The 22,096-nt window shown below is 38.6% G+C and overlaps 1 protein-coding gene across 5 annotated transcripts in view; it reads left to right on the top strand.

Annotated features, from left to right (window-relative positions):
* lrrk1 (leucine-rich repeat kinase 1) overlaps window positions 1-22,096 on the top strand; it is a 66,282-nt gene that overhangs the window by 6,796 nt on the left and 37,390 nt on the right. For 2 of the 5 annotated variants that reach the window (XM_035944502.2, XM_055010032.1), the window contains exons 3-10: window positions 6,274-6,461; window positions 10,158-10,329; window positions 10,846-11,025; window positions 12,708-12,868; window positions 14,077-14,303; window positions 16,539-16,666; window positions 19,728-19,891; window positions 21,004-21,141. In XM_035944502.2, the coding sequence (XP_035800395.2) occupies window positions 6,274-6,461; window positions 10,158-10,329; window positions 10,846-11,025; window positions 12,708-12,868; window positions 14,077-14,303; window positions 16,539-16,666; window positions 19,728-19,891; window positions 21,004-21,141 (1,358 nt within the window). Of the gene's footprint in view, window positions 1-1,034; window positions 1,195-6,273; window positions 6,462-10,157; window positions 10,330-10,845; window positions 11,026-12,707; window positions 12,869-14,076; window positions 14,304-16,538; window positions 16,667-19,727; window positions 19,892-21,003; window positions 21,142-22,096 lie in introns of those variants that run through there. The other 3 variants (XM_055010042.1, XM_035944503.2, XM_055010050.1) reach the window with 3 other exon arrangements.

Genomic DNA, 22,096 nt, shown 5'->3' with positions numbered 1-22,096 from the left:
CCACTTTCTAGATGGTTTGGAGGAGGCTTGCCACGTACTTCTGTGTAGTTTCTTTGTGAATTGTCACTACAGTTGGACATTAGGAGGACATCAGCATAGTATAACCATGACCAAATACATAGATCTGCTTGGATTTTTCTAGTGGGAAATTTTCATACCTTGACATATATTTAATGGGAATTTGATGTACTTCTGTAAGCAAGGCTTTAGTGGTACATTTATTATCATTGTGGAAACTGTTTGATAGGATCTTTGTGTTTCATGTTCCATTAGGAATAAACAGGCCCTTCAGGACCAATGTCACAAGCTGGTCCATGTGCAGAGAGTTAAAGTGAGATGGTAACTAGTAACTGTTTAAGAGTTTGCCATCAAGCATCTTTCCCAATAAGTATAAGTACAGTTATAATAGGTAAGGTCACTGTCGTGATCCTGATATTGCCAGATTCTCGACAATGTTTACTATTACGATATCTCTCGAGCCATATTTGTCCTTGAAAAACGGGCTATTGTTGAAAGTCTTAAAATATTATCATGTCAGATGATGAAAGATGTGGATAGCTTAAACTGTTGTGAAAAAACAAGATTCATAATGACCTAGACAACTACCCTGAAAATAGACTAGAAAATATTGGGTCATGCAGTAAACATATTTACATGTTAAACATCCTTGGCACCTAGATGCAGCTTCTTCAATTTCTCAGATTTTTATTTTTGCTGCAGTTTTATTTAATAGTAAACTGATTGTCTGCGGGTTTTTGACTAACAAAAAACAAGGCATTAGATGATGTCATCTTGGACTTGTAATGTAATTCTGATGTAATATAAATTTCCTTAAGGAATCAAGTAATCAATTTAATGTTCCATTAGACAGTAGACATTGCACTGTATCATAGCAAAGACAGTAAAGTGGAGAGAAAGACAGGCAGCTCAGAGGTTGGCGTGATTATACACAAAGGAGTATCATCCACCCCCCTCCTGTTTGACTACCTCACTCTCCCGGCTTCCCCCATCCTGCCTTTCTCTTCGGTCTGTTTCTGGGTGGAGGAATATCATCCAAGGAGTGCAGCCGGAAGCTTGAGGACACTGGGTAGAAACTACACGGCAGTTGGAGTGAAGCTATGAAATGAAAATGATTAGATTTAGATGTGACGGAGGCAAGAAGAAGAGGAGGATTTGCTGCTTCGCTATAAGCAGGTTAGTAGAAGAGAGGATCAGAGGCGCAGAGCAGGATGCTGACGGAAGCGTTGTTTATATGCTGCACATGTAGGGCTGGTTGAGCCTTAAAGCTTCTCCGCACTGAGCTGTGATTCTGCTAGCAGATGACTAACATCAGAATTGAATGAGCCAGTGTGGTCTGCAGATGTATGCGATGAATCACATTTCAAACACAAATGACAGACACTGGTATTTGTCCATTGGCCAGACGAGACGTACCGCTGTCTGCCACTGAACCCAGCTGGTTAACATCTAATCATATTTCTTAACAAAGCTGGATGTAGTTTAAAGGATCCAGCTGCTTAACATGTTTTAAGCCCACCTCAAAACTTACATGCCATATATAGGTCAACAATGAAAAATATGCTGAAATTAAATGAAATTTACAGTTCACAATTTCATATTAAGAGTTAATGACAGACTTTAAATACAGTGAATAGCTATAGTTGAAATGTCACTAAGTAGTATCAAAAGCAGGGTTTGAATTTATGAAGATTGTTAGAATTAAAACTTCAAAGACATGTTACAAATGTAATTTATGTTAAACACAATCCTTTTACATTACTGACTAGTCTAAGATTTACATTTTTAATTGCAGTTTTCTGTATTGTAGAACTATAGTGTTTGTCTGTGGGCTTTTACTAGGCATATCATGCATATTACTATTATATACACCTGTTAGCCACAGTATTAAAACTAGCTGTCTAATATTGTCTAGTTCCCTTAGTGCTGCCAGTACATCTCTACTTGTTGGGGCATGAGCATGGGACTTCTGGGGGTGTCCTGTGGTGTCTGACACCAGTATGCTGGCAGTTGATCCTTTGAATCCTGTAGGCTGTTCTGTGGATTGGGTTTGATGGTTACTGTAATTCTTTTTTATTTACATGTCAGTGGTTTTAATGTGTAGGCAATTGGTGTGTTTGCAAATCTTGTGTGTATAGTAAAGTGATGATCAGTCGGCAGTTTACTACAGTAGTTTTATATATATATATATATATATGTATATATACACACAGTCAGTGGTCATGCCTGATGGGTGTATGTATGCTATGATATACGTGGTCTTGTGTAGACCTTTGTCCACAACTGTATATAAACAGATGATTTCCAAGTCTCTGTCATTTGTCACAAAGAAGTCTCATTTTACAGCAGCTTCTCTCTAAATATCCACTACTGATAGCAATGATGTTGAGTGTTCACTGCTGTTTCTTCATGTAGCAGAAATCATGAGTATGTGATTTCTAAATCAAGTGAAAAGAGGAATTTGTTGATGGTGGAGCTGTTCTATTCCAATTCGGGAAGACTTATAGAAGAATACTGACAATGGATAGGAGGTCTGTGAGTCTACTCTGGGTCTAATGGTTTCACCCCTGATGGGGTTCTCAAATTTCCTCTGCAGCCAGTCAGACTCTGTCTTTGTTAATTATTCATTGAAAGCACACTTGGCTCCATAAAGCAACCATATATGCAATACATATATACAGTAGTTCATGCAAAATCAGTCCCAATAAGAAAATAGTGTTAAATGATTTAACTTGCAGTTCCCAGCTGCCAGGATAGACATAGTGTGGTGGGATTCCTGTAGGACCTAAGAAAGATCTGATGCCTGATCACTTCACAGCTGAGAGAAAATCCTCTCCGCTATGGAAACTGTGCTGTACACAGCACTAATTTTAGTTTGCACGCTAATGTTTTTTTGTTAGTATGTTACACTACAGTTAATCTATTTTTCTATCAGAAACCACAAACTAATCAACAATAGTTAGTATAATAATATATAATAGGCAGCTATAGCTTAGGTGACAGAGCCAGTTGTCTGCAGTTTCCCTCATCTCTGCATGTCAAAGAGACAAGAGACTGAACACAAAGTTGCTCCCAGTTGCAGGCACCCTGCAAGGCAGCTCTGTCACCACTGGTGTAAGAGAGTATGTGAATGAGAACCACATTGTACAGCACTTTGAGCACCACTAAGTTAGAAAAGCATTATATAAGTGCAGAGGTGTACGCCCACCTTGGAAGATTTCCCCTTTCATTACTATTTATCACTGAATCACGGTCAACATATTTTTGTATGTTTGATGGTAATTTACAAAAAATAAGACTGTCACATCAAAGTTAAGACAGATTTCTTAAAAGTTTTGTCACTTACATAAAAATATAAAAGTTTTCACCTACTTCAAGTCGGTATTTAGCAGAAGCTCCTTTGACTGCATTTGTAGCATTTAGCCTGTGTGGATTGATCTTATTCAGCCTTGCAAATCTTGACACTAATTTTGCCTCGTTCTTCTTTCCCAAATGGCTCAAGTTTTGCACCAGGAATATGGGTAAACAGTCTTTCTGAACTCCAGCCGTAAATTCTCAATTGGACCAATTGGACTGAGGTCTGGGCTCTGACTTGGCGACTCCACAACAATCACCTTGTTGTCTTTAAACCATTTTTTTGTACTTTTGGTTGTATGCTTCAGGTCACTGTTTTGCTGGAAAAGAAATCTTCTCCCAAGTCACAGTTCTTTTGCAGACTGCATCAGGTTGTCCCTCAGTATTTCCCTATATTTTACTGCATTAATTTTCCCTGTTACCTTTACAGGCCTACCAGGGCCTGCTGCCACGAAGCATCCTCACATCATGATGCTGCTACTACACTGCTTCACTTTGGGAATGCTGTGTTTGGCATTTGGTGTAACTGCTAAAGAACAGGCAGTCTGTTCCATCTCGCCTGTGCAGATTGTAACTCCTTCAGTGGAGTAATAGATGTCTTGGTGGACTCCCTCACTAGTCTCTGTCGTGTACGGACCGCATCTTGTTCCTTCCTTTTCTTAAAGATGGATTTAACTGTACTCCAGGAGATATTCAGTTATTTAAAATTTTCTTGTTACCATCTTCTGACTTATGCTTTGAAGTAACTAGTTTCTTGGAGTGATATTTTATCGTCATGGTGTCATTGTAGCCAGGAGTACTGATTTACCAGTGGCTATACCTTCCAGATACGGGTATCCTTATAGTACATTCACTTGAGACATATGCACTGCACTAAGATGGTCTCCATTTTACTATTTGTGATTGTAGTGACCAGAGGAGGCAGGCAGTTCTGTGTTGATAAGCAGAGAGCATTGTGGGGATTTATCTAGTTAAAGGGGCACACTTCTGCGGTACGCAATGGCCTCTGGCCAGCACATGTTAACTCAAGCTGGGATCAAATAGGATACCATTCTTATTTTCCCAATGGAATATGTAACAGTGGCCTTAGCTGCACATATGGGTCTGTAGCTTAAAACAGCAATATCCGCACAGGACAAAGATTTGTAATAAAGATCAATTAAATATTGATTGTTAAGGCTGCATTCATAAAGAAAACAATTAAAACTCACAACCTGTGCAACAGCGGATGTATGTTTGGGTAGATATTGGCTAGTTAAAAAGTCAGAATCATACGATTGGCACTGTGAGATCCCTATTATTCATTCATGGTATAATATTTGAATTACTTAAGTCTGGTCCCCAAAGGAACTTACAAAGTGTTCACTGTCAGTAGAAGTCCCTAAGAACAACAATTACTGTAAACCACTGCATTTGTCACCAGTTTCCCTTAATGTCACATGACTGTGCTAGTTGTATAGACAGGACAGATGTAGACACAGGTGCCATTGTAAAATTATAGTAGTCGTCAATGAGTGAGACAGAGAATGTTGAACGGATCCCGTCGTTGTGGATCATGGTGATAATGACCACCAGGAGCTCAGCTGTCACGATGTTTGGCCTCATGCTGTGATGAACTCATGTCAGTCTTGACTAGCTTGTTAAAGTTACTGTCACCAAGCAGCTCTGGTCAGACAACACACAACATCTTTGGCCCTTGATTCTTATCTTTAATTGATGCTAAGAGCTCACTAAAGCATTCACCTTGGCCGTCCATGCTATTGTTTGCTTGTATCTCTTTCAATGTAGCCTCTAGCTCCATATTTCAGTTGTCCACAGTCCAAACTACCTTATTTAATATCTATATTTAGTGTTCCCTTCCTCACGATGAAAGTGTAGTCGCTACCATTACCTCCCAGCTGAGCTGCTATTCAATGTTACCACAGTTTGGGATGAAAAGAAAAGATCCATGAAGAATGTGGCTGATTAAAGCACACTTGCCTGCCCATCAAAAGAAGCACTTAACATCTGATCTATTGCTATCCACCAATTACTGCGACTAGCTTTCATATTTTTTGGGGTTTTAATGGCTTATAAACTCAGCAATGTAAAAAAGAACTGATACAATAGTTTTGAACCACACAGAACTCTTTGAAGTAGACTTATTTTATCACAGCACACGACTTCCTCCCCAAGTAAAGGTTGCTCTGTGTCTGCAAATATTCATTAATATCATGACTTAACAGAGAATGTTTAAGTGAAGAGGGCTTGATTTTACTTTGTGGCTATTCTATCAAAAATACTAGACTAAAAACATTTGTGTCATATTGTTGTTTTTTATTGATTAAAGATGATTTGGATACTAATTTGTCAATTATGGAAATGACTGACCTTTTAGGTCAATTGTATGTTTGTATTTACACCTAAGGGTATCCATTTATTACCTTATAACTTCATTTCCATACTGTTATTTGTTCAGTGTCTGATTTGCCCATTGTAGTGATCTACTAATTTACTCTTAAAGCCTTTAAGAAATGAAAATATTCTCCATAATAAATAATGTATGTGTTGCACTTTGAGAAAGTTTCATGAGAGATTGAGATACTATTAATATTATTTTTAGTCTGTAAACTTGTCTGAGTCATCTAAGTTTGTTATCCAGTACATGTTACACCTGACATCAGAGGCGATTACTCTTTCACAGTGTGCACTAATCCAGTCAGCTATGCTTTACTTGAGGCCTTGGCAACTTTCTTTAATAAGATGACCTAGTTCTGGATGAATGCTTCTGTAAAGTCTAAGGTAATACTATGTGTTAAATAGCATTTGTGAGGAGAATGGGATCATAGAGAGACTTTTTGTTGCAGCATGCTGCAGTTTTAACTCTCTTTTGACCACTGTCCTCCCTCTTTGTGTTGTCAGGCCCTAGGGAGGCAATGGGAGCTAAGGCATCAATGGTGGAGGGAACCGGGCCCAGCTCTACACTTCCTTCTCCTACTTTAGAGAACATCCAGGCAGCATATGACAAGGGAGAGGAGGAGATTGCCAGAGAGCTGATTCAACAAGCCTGCTGTGTGGAGTGCAGTGCAGGCCCCCCCTACATTGATCCGGTAAGTCTCAACTGCACTACTGGCTTGGTTAAGCCACATATTCAAATAATATGTGGTATGTGGGGAGCTACAACTAGAATTCATGGGCACACTTTCAGGAAAATTATAAATTTGGTGGATTTGGTTTTGCAGTGACTGATTTCAGTTTACACTGAAAGATGAATGCAGGCAGTTTTGGTGTGTACAGCCATGGAAAAATAAACCATCGTTGCAATATTTTGAGCTATATAATAGCAAAACACACTTCAGAGACATGTGAGACTTTCATTAATTTGCTGAAAAAGGGCATAATATGGGACCTTTAATGATCAAGCTTCATCTTATTTTAATGACCTGATAGTACAGCATTATTCCAAAAGAACACTATGCTCTCAATGTGCAGGGTTACTTGTGGTTCATAGAGTAGAATGGGAGGCAGAGCCTTCAGTTATCAGCTCCTGATAACTGCAGATGTTCTATTGGCTGTTCTCAACCAGTGAGTGGGAGTGAGCTTTTTTGACCTTTAGGGTTAAGGTAATCTAGTGTCGGACAGAGTGGTAAATTTAGGCCTGTTTGTTGGATATTGTTGTGCAAATGATATGAACCTAGAATTCATTTCCATCTTTCCACACAGTACTGCATCAAATTCAGATATCAGGAAACTGTTTCTTGAGCTGTGTTTTTTTTTTTTTTTTGCACTGCTAAATATAGATAGAAAGGAATTCTTCCTTGTTTGTCAGGTGTTGTCGAGATTTCTTTTGAGTTCTTTTTTTAAAGTAGACCTTTTTCCCTTAATCACCTATTGTGTGTAATATAAACTTCATGTGTTTTTTCTATATCTTGACTGATTCAGAGGAAATAGAAAATCCAGCAACCTTGACCATCCTGTTATATCTATGTAGGATAAAGGCCACTTCACTTCACTGTCATGTGCTAGGCTGGTGGTGTTAAAGGAGGAAGCATGAAACCTAGTTAACCCTGAAAAAGAAAAATAATTACAGCTGAGGTTCAACAATGTTCCAGTTGTTCCATTTTGTTATCTGTGTCAAACATATTTGCAGTTCACTGAATAACCATGCAGTATGTGCTTTCCACTGACATTTAGGCTTATTTTCCTTTAGTGCATCGTATGTCTTGATTACTGTAAATAGGCTGAAGGAAGGCTTGGCTTCCCATTTAATAGTTTAGCCGTTACAATGTACAATTTTTCTGTAAATAAAAAATGAACTACAATTCTTCTGGTGGTCAGTGAATTACACATTTGCCTGAAATAATGATGATTGTCAAGAAGCCATACACAACAAAACTTATACAGCTGAATACATGCATGCATCTGACCTTCAGTGTAAAAATGGGAATTAAAAATCTTGACCATAATTGGTAATATGCTTTAAGAATTTGACTGATTTATTATATATTAGCTTGTAAAATTGCTAGCACTTCCACTTCACAGCTAGAAGGTTCTGCGTTTGAGCCTTGGCCTGGGGTCTTTCTGAGTGCAGTTTGCATGTTCTCACTGTGCAGTGTGGGTTCTCACCGGGTTCTCCAGCTTCCTCCCACAATCCAAAAACATGCTGCCATTAATTGGTGATTCTAAATTGTCCGTAGGAGTGAAAGTGACTGTGCTTGGTTGACTGTCTCCATGTGTAGCCCTGTAATAGACTGGTGACCTGTCCAGGGTGTCCCCTGCCTTCACCCTGAGTCAGCTGGGATAGACTCCAGCCCTCTGTGACCCTACAGATGACAAAATGGTGTATAGAAAATGTATGAATGGATGATTAAGAGGGAGATGAAGGACATGCTTGTCAGCAAATGTATTTTATATTAGCTACCAACCACTTACTATTTAACGAGGTGAAAGACTGCAGTAATACAGTAGGCACAGAGGAGGCTGTCACTTGGACTACGGGTAGTTACAGGTAGCGAGAAGAGAGTATTGTGGGGATTTAGATTGATAAGTATGTAAGTATGTATGTAGAGATATACAGTGGTGGAAAAAAGTTTTTCAGGCACCCCATGCATTTGTGAAATATTGCATTAAGAAAAACTCTTAGGTCTTCAAGTGCAATTTCTTTGAGTACAGTCACAGCCAAAATACTAAACAAAGCCTACAAATGCCATTAAAAACTTAAAATTGATTGGTTCCACAAAAATTTATAAGAAATTTTAAGTATTGGGTCATTTTGGTACCAGTGATCCACTAATGAAAGTTGTGCTTTTTATCAAAAGACACTATTTTTGTTGCCGTGTTTTGTGCCTGTATGAAGACAGCACATCTGACAGTTCTTCAGAGAGAAAAATGGCTAAAACGAGGAAGCTAATGCAGGAAAATACGAATGCAGATTCTCAGCCAGGAAGGGTACAGCTGCACCCAGCTAGCCATTAAGTGCAGATGCAGTCCTTCAGCACTTGAATACACTCTGCAGAAATACAGATGAACCAACAGCTTGGAAGACAAACCAAGATCTGGGCTTCCAAGGATTTCGTCAGCAAGAAATGACCACATCCTGATCCATATGTTCAGGGAAAACCGCTGAATGACACCACAGGGGCTTCAGCAGCAGTGGTCAAACCAAACTGGTGTCCAGTTTTCCACCCACACTGTATGTGGCTGACTTTTAGATCATGGCTTAAGGTCCTACGAGGCTGTCAAGAAGCCCTGATCAAAGAGAGACAGAGGTTAGCCCAGCATCGTTGTGTCCAAGCACACAAGAACTGGACAGCCAGGAATTGGAAGAAGATTCTATGGTCAGATGAGTCCAGTTTCCAGCTTTATCTTCCTCCTGCTAATGTGAGGGTACACAGAAGGCCAGACCAAGCATCATCTCCAGCATGTACAGTACCTACTGTCAAGCATGGTGGAGGTAGTATCATGATTTGGGGATGTATGAGTGCTGATGGTGTTGATCATCTCACTGTCTGTGATGACACATTGAACTCTGCCAAGTATTGTGCCATTCTCCAAACCCACATGCTCCCTTCTGCATGTGCACTGTTCCATCGAGGTCAAAACTAGATGTTTCCACCAGATGATGCCCCTTGCCACACATCCAGGACCAGTAGAACTTGGCTGCAGGACCACAGACAGTATCCAGGTCTTAGAGTGGCCAGCTCAATCCCTGGACATGAGCCCCATTGAAAATCTGTGTTGGATTATCAAAAGGTCTGTTTCAAAACGTAAACCAAAGAATTTAGAAGAATTAAAAGCAGTAATTCAAGAAAAATGGGACAAGATTACTCCTCAACAGTGTGAAAGGCTCGTGGGGAACATCCAGCCAGGATTAGAGCTCTACTGCGTGCTAATGGCAGGACTACTAAATATTAATTTGATGATGTGATGGTTTAGTTATTTTTTGTTCAGTTTTAAACACATTCTCTGTTATTTGTTGAGTCGGATACCGACAATGTTGAGAACTGACGCGTTGAAACGGTCAAGAATTTAATTTTGTTAGATTTCTTGTAAACAGTAAAAAAATATATATATTTTGTATTTTTTTTGTGTCTGTCTAATACGGCCCCACCTTTTGAAACACAAAAAAGACTTTTCCACAAATATTTCATGATAATATTTGAGATTGTGTGAAATTTTAAGGGTGTCCGAAAACTTTTTTCCACTACTGTAGATACAAAGTTAAGTTAACCTTAACCTTAATGTTGTTAATGCTGAATGGTGTGTCAGTTACACACTGCATTTGTTCCCATTATGTGTTGTTACAGGTAAATCTTCTGTGTGTGGCCACTCAGCATGGTGATCTGCAGAGTGTGAGCTACCTCCTAAAAGAAGCCCATGTCACTGTGCCCCATGAGCCATCTAAGAGCAACCCAGCTATTCTGGCAGCATATTATGGCCACACCAGACTGGCCAAAGAGCTGCTAGATTCTATACCTGGTAGGACAAAATGAAACAATTCAACATTCATGATATATAGACCAGAGCTGGCATTTTATTTTGCGTGTTTATTCATTCTGATGCCATAGGCAAGTTGCTGTCCTGCAACTGGGACTTACTGAACCTGCTGCAGTTTGTCGAATGACAAAGTTCTACTTGCACTGCTCGGTTACTGCTTGGTTACTGCTTTAACAATTTAAAAGGGGACTCATTTTTATGCCAAAGTCAGTTTACTAGTTATGATTTGTAAAAAATTAAAAGTGTTGTGTAATCCCTAGTTATTCTGGAGGGACTGTCAAATCTGAGAAAATATCCCTGATGATGTTATAGGTCATTAGAGTCAGTATAGCTAATATAACCAGTGTGCATAATTTAATGGTTGATGCCTATTTAAGTTAAAACATCTAAGTAGACTAGTCCTTTATAATGTTTGGTCTCCTCATCCACATTGAAAAAACACTTGACTCAAAAAGTCTTCCTCCACTGACTGCTGATCGCTCTGTGACTCCTTGTCAGGTCCATGTCTGAAGAGGGACTTGCTGAACTGGATGCTCGCCACATCTTGCCAGCAGGGTCACCTGGATGTGGTTCGCCTGCTGGTCCACAGCTATGACGCTGATGCCAAAGACTGTTCCATCCACAGTGATGAATTTGCTGTCATTACCGGGCTGCCGCTGTATGCTGCTGCACAAGCAAGTAGGGAGACACACAATAAATATAGTTCGGAAATCACCCGTGCTGCTGTCCAAATTGTGGGGTGGGAAGTATGAGACAAACTTTGAAGTTTGCTGCTCTACTGGGTCAAAAACAAATTCTCCAGTTCTGTCAGAAATGGTTGTACCAGCTATGCTTTTTTAAATGTGAATGTTGGTCCTTGTTTCCTCTCGTGTGTCATTCTTGCATCTTTCAGTTAGCTATTGCTATGGTTCCTTACTTCTGTCTCCTCACTCTGTTGTCTCCTCTGAGACACAAGGGACTAGACCATGCTGGAAGTCCTTAAAATTTATGTTTAAAGTTATTTGTTGAAAAGACTGTAAACACTGCTTGATCAATTCCAGGGTCATTGACTGGAAAAAGGAAGCATCATTAGCCAAATGGAATACACATATTTCATCACATATGACTGTGTACCAGATGTGTAAACATGTGTGTGCTGATTAGTAAATTGGCACTTAAATAACCAGTGTGATTCTTGGTTGTTTGATAGGAACTGATTTCTTCCATTCCTTCCTGAAAATGTCAATCTGTCTATTTCGGAATCAAGATAACCTGCTGATGCCATATTAGATAATAACTGAAAAAATGGTGAAAACCGTGTCAGTGCACAATAACTGAGAATAATCTTGGCGAAGTGATGATTTTATCAATACTAGCACCAAGTTAGTTACTTTATAGGACAGATATGTATGCAGCTGTGTTGGAATAATGCTTAAAATGTTAATAGTTAACAGTTTGTCAACTAGCCAATGTGTATAACTTAGTCTTAAAAAATATTGCTTAATGTAATTAAAGCTATAACTTTGGTAAAGCCATCTGAAAATGAGAAATACTAACAGTGTTTTTGGTCCACTGCTAATTTATACTATATGAAAACCCTCTGCATTCTCCTGCAATTCATTAAATCCCTGCAACCATCTGAAGGTACCGCTACAGAGTGATACATCTTCATTTTCTGATTTGAGAAGTGCCACAGAACACCTTGTCAATACTTTTATTTTATTTGATTTTTTTTATTTGATCAGGGAACATGCAATTAACATAGAAAACATCTGATGTATTACATATAGAGTGTATAGCATTAAGCTAATTTTCAACTCCCGTCACTGGTTGGGCTTTTCAGTACAAGTAGTCAAAGAGGACCAACAACATCAATAAAAACAGCACAGACAATATTATAAACTTATGATAACACTGATAATGGTTAAATGTGGTTGTCCTGCCCCCCAAGAAAACGTCCACACACTAAGCACGGATGATGTAATGAAGAATTAAGTTTGGAAATTAAATGTAAGTGGCAGCATCTGGCAGCTCACTGTTACAGTGATTTTCTACACTTTTGTAGGGTTGTTTCTAATCAAATATCTTCATAGAATTTACAGTTATTCATGGCTTTCCTGACTTTTGGTAGTTTGCTAAAATGTATAAACACTGTAATGTCATAGTGATTATCTGAGTGGGTAATCATAGTATGACTGAATCAAAATTCAGTTTTCTTTGTGGATGCATTGGTTCCAAGTGATGTGTGACATCACGATCCTCCTTTTTTGCCATTTGCAGCCCTGCTGAACTCACACACTCAGTTGTGACTTAAGATGTGAAGCTTTAGGGGTAAGATTAGGTTTGGATCACAGAGTGAAGAAGTGTGTTTTGTGTTTTAGATAATGAGGAGATAGCTGACTTCCTGCTGAAAAATGGAGCAGGATTCTCCTCATACACCCTGATGGACCATCCAGCCTTCTGCAAACATCTCCTTAGACTCAAAATACAAGAAACCTCCAGTGCAGAAGGAGACAAGGTCTGTGTTTCACAACCATTAAAGGTAAAGCTTTCAAAAGAGATCCCGATTGTTAGTCAGAATTTATATTTTCTGTTAATTCGCTTCTGTGATTCTGTTTAGTTTTTGACCCCAGCAATAAGCTCTGATTGATGACCTCTCATGGAACTCTACAGTATTTTGTAAAATTATCGGGATTATATCAATCCACTGCATCATGTATTTCTTTATCATTTCTGTTTTTATTGCCCATTGCAAACGATGAATATGAGAAAAGACATCAACATTTCAACTTTTATTTCCAGGTGTTTACATCTGGATCTGATACACAGCTTAGAATATAGCACCTTTTGTTTAAACCCACCCATTTTTCATGTGAGCAGAAGTATTGGAACATGTGACTGCTGGGTGTGTTTTGTTGGCTTGGTGTGTCCTATTTCAATGATTAAAATCAATAGCCCTTAATGTCTACGATCAATGTGTACATTCTATAGAGCTGCATTTTACCTGCTAAAGAGGAGGCTGAAGAGAGTAACTCCTCAAAACAACCAACAACTGAAAGAGGCAATGGTGAAATCCTGGAAAGCATCACAAAAGAAGAATCCAAAAGTTTGGTGATGTCAATGGCTCACAGGCTTGATGCAGTTATTGTAAGCAAAGGATTTGCTACTAAATATTAACTTTTTCACTTGAGTCTATTGTAAGTCTGTGTTCCAATACGTTTGCTCAACTAAGAACTCGGTGTTCCGTTACAAATAATGCTCTCTTGTAAATTGTGTATCAGATATGTAAATACCTGGAAATAGAAGGTGAAATGTTGATCTCTTGTCTCATATTCATTGTTTGATGTCAAACCCAAATGTTTTCAGTCTACAGCAAAAACAAAGGAATTGGGCTCACTGTTCAAATATTATTGGAGGTTAGTGTATGTGTTATTGTTTGTCAACTACACTGTGTATTTAAAACAAACAGCAAATAATCCAAAATAATCAAACTTCCAAATAAGCTATGGTCTGCAGTCTTGGATCTATTTAAAAATGGAATCAAATGTCACAGCTTCAAAATTATTGTGCTGAATGATAAAAATTTAGCAGGAACAGTAAAAACCAAAGGTAACAACACTATTTAATAATGCAAGTTTTACCATATTCTTCCTATCCGTTTTTTGAAAATGACTCAGATTGACTCAACCCACTTCATAAAATGATGCCCTTTGTGTGTGTGTGCGTGCGTGCGTGCGTGTGCGTGTGCAGGCTGTCAGTGTGTGTTGGAGTGGCCTGGAGTTGCCTTGGTTGGAGCTGGATTGGTTCATGGACGTCTCCTCATCTATCACCCACCTGGATCTGTCATCAAACAGCCTGACAGCTCTGCCCTCTGTGGTGCCCTGGGGTCTCATCCACCTGAGGACTCTTGATCTTTCTAACAATCTGCTGAAAGAGCTGCCTTCTGCATGCAACTCAGAGGAGGTCATCTGCTCCAGGTACTGGAGAGTGTCATCTTAGATACCTCAGTGTCAAACAGATTTTAACTTGAACCCAAACTACGATTTAGTCAGTTGTTCCTTGTGTGATTTCAAACGGACAAGTCCCTGGTGGATCTGTAGTAGGATCGCAATCGTGTGATCGTCAACAGGCAGGTGATGTAGCGTTCACTTGTTGTCATAGTTACAGTGACACCATGCCACTGTCTTGCAATGGGAAATCCTTAACAAATCCGTGGATCCAGACCATAAGCCACAACAATGCAATAATCTAATGAGGTGGTCCCTGTGTCATTTCTGACTTTTCCTGAAAGTCCATTTTTCCGTTTTTGAGTAATTTTGTGCATAGACAGACAGATTCACGTACGCCGATCATCACATAATTCCAGCGCGTTCCTTGGTGGAGTAATTGTATTTTAGCATTAAAGATATCATTTTGATTAAAGAGCTGCACATACTGGTGGATTAACCATTACGGAAACATAAATATTTTGGCAATCAGCAACACCTTACACTGGGTTTTGGTCTAATGAATTTGTTAAGCACTGTATATTTTTAACTTAAATAACTAACTGAACAAGTGTGACAAGTTGTGCCACAAAAAGAAAAATATTGGTAGACAGCCTAAAGAACATATTTCATATTTCTGGAGTTTCTAAATGGTTCTGTATATGTAACTAGTAATATGCATTTTTTGTCGGAGGATATTTTTCATTTTATTAATCAGTTATGAAAGTTCAATAAAAAGAACGTTTTGGTTTTTTTTTACATTTTGATGACCAAGTATTTCATAGTAGCAGAGCAGCAGCTTGTCAATGGCATGGAACTGACTGCTGGTTAACATGTACGGACCTGTGACAAAGAGAAAACAGTTCACTCCTCCAGTGAGGGGATCCCGTACCTTTGTTGTGCTGTGGAGGGTATTTTGCTGCTGTGGTTTGAGCCCTGCAAACGAATACGTAATTGTTCTGAACAATCACCTTCATCCTGTGATAACATCTTCATGGGAGTGTTGTCTTCTAGAGAAACATTGCCAACAACAGGTTAGACAGTTGCTTTTCCACTACCATCATCACGACACCAAACAAGGCCAAAATGGTGTTCAATCCCTCCCATAGAGTTTCACACACTTAGTCAGTGTGCATTGAAATTGTTCTGGCAGCTAAATTTATATAGTTTTTTTCCTGTCATTTGTCACTCATATGTTGTGTAATGGGCTGATTTTCAGTTGTCTAACAACTGAAACAGACAAAATATGCAAATGAAAACAAGTTTTTGGGGATTTTGGCTACATTTAAATGCACTATATGTGAGTACAGAGGACATGTAATACATGCTTGCCCCCATATAGATAGGTGCAAGCGAGCATCCTGGGCATTGGCCAGAAGCGTAGCCCCTTTCTGACACCCACTCTGTTCTGTTCATCTGACAGCAATTAAATATGTCAGCTTCAGGTCTGAATGTACACCCGGTTCACTTTCCTGTAAAAGTCACGTAAGCAATCTTAGCAGGTCAGACCAAGTACCATTAAAGTATCACTTTTAAGGGCACAAGTCTAAACCAAACTGTCACATTAATGAATAGACACACACAAGTAGCAGTGCTTGGAGTTGTGTGAAATTATTAAGGCAAGGCTTTTTGCACACTTAAGCAACAATATTAATCTAAAACCATCACAGAGAGCAAGTCTCACTATTCAGCTACTTGTCTCCACATCGGACAGGTGAACTTTCACACACACTGTTTAGTTTATTGTTTCTAGCTGTTCCTCTGAGTTCATTAATACCTGCAGCATCAGACAGCAGCAAGATCAATTATAACGTCATCAGAGAGAAAAAGAGTTGTGCATTTATGTACGGAGCAATAGCAGTAACTTCATTAATTAGCTTGATTATAAATGATTGGTCTAATGATGTGACATACAAGGACTGAATGTGATTCATTGGCATCATCTTAATAGAAGGGTCTAAGATAACACTGTTATTATAGCTTGACTGTTTATACTGTTAAAATAAATATTGTTTTCTTTCTCACTGTTATTAAAATGACAAATAAGTACGTTTCTCTAAATATCTCTACTTAAGTATTCATTTTAGGCTGTTATCTTGACACAGGTGTAGGATAATATTACTTGCCTGAATGCTTTCTGTGTTTTACATCAAAAGTAGTTGCTTGTCTCACGTAGAAGAAACTGACAGCTCTTGATTCTCCACCTCAATCTTTCCTGTGCCTCAGGTTACAACACGTAAATCTCTCTCAGAACCAGCTGAACAGTTTGCCATACGGACTTCTCCATCTGACTCACATCCAGAAGCTTTCTGCTGTCAAGAACCAGCTCACAGTCCTGTTTGACATCCTTCCCAGTATGTTACAACTCAGATTTTATCTAACTATTCTATGTATATATGTAAAAAGGTAATAATAAAGTTTTTAAAAACTGTAATCACAGAATACAAAGACAGCTGCCTGTAAAAGTAATTTTGAACGAGTAGAGCAACCTCAACTTTATCATCAGTAAAGAGCCAACCAGACTTTTTTAACTTAGTTTAGCTGCAGCAAAACTGGCACTCATATCATCATATCATACCTTAGGACCCAGCTGGACCAGCGAAATATCCTATTAAATGACCTAAAACTTTGATCACGTAAATCTGCATGGCTGAAGCTGTATCTATGGGTTTTTCTAAGGGTCACGGTTTTTTTGCTTTTTGCCAGTTTTCACCAGTACAGCGCAGAATTTTTTTAAACTATTAAAAACAAACATAATTGTAGTTACGAGAGATGTAAGTAGCACATTTTTGGGGGGTTATGGTCACAGGTGCAAGCAAAATATAAAAAATCCAGCCACAATTATTAGCCCACACTTGTATTGTAAAATCCATTGTCAGCTCAAGGAACGTTTTTCTTTGCTTGGCCTGTCAATCCTGCACTTTGTTTGCTCTTCTCCTGTCAGTGTGTCTATTTCACCATGACACATAGTAGAGGAGACACATGCTTGGTGAAACAGAGAGCACATAGACTATGTAAAAGATGGACAAGGGGACGTTGAGCAGGCGACCCATAAACGAGCTATAGTCCCTGATGCAATGGCCATGTTTGATGGGTTCGATTCCAGCCCATGGCCCTTTGCTGTCCTTCCCCCATTCTTCTCTCTACTTTCCTGTGTTCTTCTCTCTACTCAATAGAAGCCAAAAAAGGCCAAAAAAATAAACACAGATCTGAGAGGGGCAGATCTATAAATGCTTACATGTACCAGCCCTGGTTCCTACAGTCTCTGACCTGGGATTTGTGTGGCCTTGGTGCTGTCTTTCTTTTTTCTGCTTATGGGTCGCCTGCTCAACCAGTTGACCTATCTGGGCGCACTAGTTATAGAACTTTTGAGGGTGGTTATTATAGACAGATCTATTATAGACATTTACACTTTAGAACAGTCAGAAATGAAAACACAACATAATAAATCATAAAATTTATAACCATACAAATGCAAAACTATTCATGAAATCATAATGACAGCATTTAACTTGCATGTGCCCCAAATTTTGACAGTTTTAATGAAACTTTGCTGATGCTTTTGTGCTTTATTGTGTTGAGTATTGTGTGCTCTTTTAATGATGAACGGCTTTGTGTTGAATGAGCAGTAAGATAGTGTTTGTTGTCAGTGAATGTGTTTTTCAGATATCCATTCCGCAGTCACATGTGGGAGAGGTGGAAAGGTCCTTGTTCCATTTTATTTTTAGGATCTTTGTAGATCTAGCTTTACTGACTAGTAGTTTTTATACTTTAAAGGTTCGTTTTTATGATCTGTAAGTTGTATTATGTCATTTAAAATTGTGGAGAGGTTATGTGTGTTTTTTCTTATGACAGTTTTTTTTTTCTAAAGATTGATTTGACTTGTATATATTGAAAAGACTGCTGGCTCCAAATTTTGTGTTTCTGGTCCAAGTCTTTGAATGACATGAAGTGGTTATTGTGGAGAAGGTAGTGAAGTGTAAGCCCTTTCTGTTCCCATGTGCTTTGTAAATAGAGGTTTTGTAAGGGTGGAGACTTGGATTTTACCAAATGGAAATACATTTACAAAGGGTGAGAGTAGAATTAGTAATTTACAGAAACTTTCCAACAGACTGTTAAAGTTGTAGAAATGACAGTATTTTTTAAAAGCAGCTGTGGTTCTTCAGCAAAATGTTGAAAGGCTGTATCCATGACATGTTGGTCTTACTTTGATGAATCCAACTTAATATTGTCGTGGATAGTCCATCCGTTATTTACTGGGTCACTTGAATTATAGTTAAAAGAACAAATGGAGTAACTGTATAATCTCTACCAGGCAAAAGAATAAGATCTCCATTTTCAGAGGGAACAAAGAATGGTAAATATGAAGTAAAACAATAGGCAGCCACTTACTTATTTGAGAGAGGATTTAAAACCAATATGCATTTGGCATTATTTCCACAAAAATTAGTAATTCATAAATCATTCCTACTTATTAATACCACTGAGTGTTTTACTCTGCCTTTGTCATTGCTAAGATTGAGGTTTCTGTTTTGAATTGGGATTCTTCCAAAGGGTGTGTCATTTGTAAACAATGCCTTAGAGCAGATCTGGCAAGCCAAGTACATCTGATACCTACATCACAATGGCTTCACTTAGCTTTGTCTGTCTTTTATATGTAGTCTATGGGAGAGCAGCACAACCACGATAGATACTCTCACAGTGAGATGAAATGAAATGACTAGACATAAACTAGGTTAATACCATAAATAAAATACTTTGATTTTTAGAGATTCTTTTTTTTTTTTTTTTTTTGCAGTCCCAGCTGAACACTCCCAACTGTACTCTGTCAGAGATGTTACAATGGACCTTACTCACCAGTCAGCCACAACATTAAAACCACCTGCTTAATATTGTGTAGGTCACCCTTGTGCCACCAGAATAGCTCTGAAACATTGAGACAAGGAAGTGAGACCTCTGAGGGTGTCCTGTGGTGTCTGGGACCAGAACATTGGGAGCTAATCTTCATCTACATCTTGTGGGTCGTGAGGTGGAGCCTCTGTGGAGACATCCTTTCCTCTGTGCATCCTGTGGATGCTCGATCAGATTGGGTGTCTGGAGGTCAGGTCCCTGCTTTGAAATCTTTGTCGTATTCCTGATTTTTACTGTGTGGTGAAGCGCATGGTCCTGCTAGGTGAGGCCACTGCTGTTTGGGAGTGTTGCTGCCATCGTGGTCCCAATATGATTTATTCTGACATTTTGATCAGCTGTCCAAGCTCAGAAGATATCTTTTGAGTAAGAGTCATAAAAAAGGAGAAAAAATTGGAGAAAAGAGGGTTTGAATATGTTTGCCATTTTTTCTACTTGAAAAAGCACTTGATTTTCATAGTGATCTAATTCAAAGTTTGATTGTGTTTTTTATTCCCACTCTGTCAGTTACTAACTGGATTGGTCTTCGTAAGCTGAAGGAGCTGGATGTGTCGGATAATTGTCTGACCAGTCTGCCCACAGCAGTCATGCACTGTTTGAAATCTCTGAGCTTCCTCAACGTGAGCAGAAACAAACTGACCGGCTTCCCTGACCCATGGGCTTGTCCACTGGTAAGAAGCCGATACTGATGTACTTCCTGTTTTTCTTTTATTCAGAACAGAACATTCTAGTTGCTGTTATCCAGGTTTGATATTCTGGGTATAACTGTGGAATTATTTCATTATTAAATAAATCCCTTTTTGTAAATATACTTTATTTATGGACTATATGTTCATTGAGGCTTGTCTACCATGCCAAGTATATTATTTTAGGAAAATAATGAATGTTCACACAAAATGTTTAGAATTTTTGTTTTGCATTCCACTAATATGTGTGTCATCATTGGTTTTGTTCTACTTCTGGGAAGAAAAGTATTAAATCGATTGCATTTTAAAAGGAAAGATGAATTTTGGCCATTTTGGCATGAGTGGGCAGAAAAAAGCTTAAATCTTTGGGTGGACAAAAAGACAGAGTTGACAAAATCTCCTTATCACAGCATTATCTTAATTTGTGGGTGTGCGTGTGTGTGTGTATGTGTGTGTGTGTGTTTTAAAATTAGTGATGTGAAATTTATTTTTTGTTTTGTTTTATCAACTGATCTGATCTTAGTCAATATTTAGTTTTTGCCGATACTATTTTCATACATCCCACTTCAGTTACTGTAGATTAGTTATAGTACCTGGTTGTGGAACCAGGTGGAGTTTTTTTTTTTGTTTAACGCTGCTAACACTGCTTGTTGTGGGATTTAGTTAGTAAAGGGGAACCATAAGAAAGTATTCTGTTACATCTAATGACCACCGGCTGGCACTTAATGTATTAAGTCAAATTAGGATCAATTAGAACATCAGTTTTTTTATTTCAATGGTATATGTACTGTGTGATTTTGAGAATTGTATCATGTCTGCATCCAGGTGTGTCTGTGCATGACCAATAATAATAAAGAATGTGTACTCACAATGAATCAATTATTCATTGATATTGCCATTAAGCAAATTATTCAAATGTGCCAACACACGGGGCAGCGGACATAAACAAAGCACTTGCTTTTATTCTTGCTGATTCTGATCTAAAGATCAGCCTGGATGTCCCTGATAAAAATACGTACTGAAATATTTATAACAGCAAGAATAAAATGTCAACATAGTATCACAAATTGATAGTCTTCTGTTTTGTCTCCCTGCAGAAGCAATGCAAAGCTTCTTCTAATGTAATTGAGAGTCTTCCAAACACCATCTCCATCTTCTGGAGGACACACCTACAAGAGATGGACTTCTCTGACAACAGCCTGAATGACCTTCCTTCATATATCTTTGAACTGGAGGTAGGAACCATCTATATCTGCCATTTTCCATTATTGAGCTGGAGGGAAAGTATTAGTTAAAAAATATCATTAAAAAAACAATACATTCACTAAAATTAGAAATAAAAAACACATGTAAAGTAGTTGGACCCCTGTGTGTAATCCAACCAGAAAAGCCTAGATGGCACTGAAGCTGTGTGTTTGACTCAATACATAGGTCTGTGACTTTACATTTTTGTTTGACACCTTTAAACCAACAGATCATGTATCAGCTGGATGTATACTTATTTGGCTCCCTTTGCTGACAAATTGCATATTTGGTGAGTTTGTTGTGGAGCACCTCAATAGAATTGCAAATCAAGAATTTTGTACACATCCAACCCTTTGTAAGTACTAGTGCAGAGGGAAGTCACAGCCTGCTGTATGCATGAAATTCTTATAAATCATATTTGCAGTAACGTCGTCGTGCCAATCTCATAAAATTTGGAGATTAAATTTGATCCTGGAATCAAATTATTAAATGTAATTTAAATGTAAATTTCCTTCAGCAATTTTTATTTAGGGGCCTCCTTCTAGTTGCATTTCCGTGGAAAATCTTGAGAGGAAGGCACCATCTAGCCATTCTAATCAGATGTCCGAACCACCTCAGATGGCTCTTTTCAACGCAAAGGAGCCATTCTGAGTTTTCTTCCGGTGTCCGAGTTTCTTAACCTGCCTTTAAGGCTGAGCCCAGGAACCCCACATTGGAAACTCATTTCTGCTGCTTGTATCCATGACCTCACTGTGCTGACTCATCCTTGCCGCATCACACTGGCCCGCTAACTTCCCTAGCGTACGCTGAGGTTATGGCATGACGAAGCCAAGTGAACCACATCATCCAACATAAATACAGAGAACTAATGGCACAACTCTGGTTTCCAAACCAGACACCCTCCTCACCATACACATGGAGATCCTATCCATTCATATAATGAAC

The sequence above is a fragment of the Amphiprion ocellaris genome, chromosome 1, assembly GCF_022539595.1.
Source record: "Amphiprion ocellaris isolate individual 3 ecotype Okinawa chromosome 1, ASM2253959v1, whole genome shotgun sequence".
Taxonomy (NCBI): Eukaryota; Metazoa; Chordata; class Actinopteri; family Pomacentridae; genus Amphiprion; species Amphiprion ocellaris.
The sequence above is the reverse complement of the archived record's forward strand: the minus strand, read 5'-3'. Positions and strand labels throughout refer to the sequence as shown.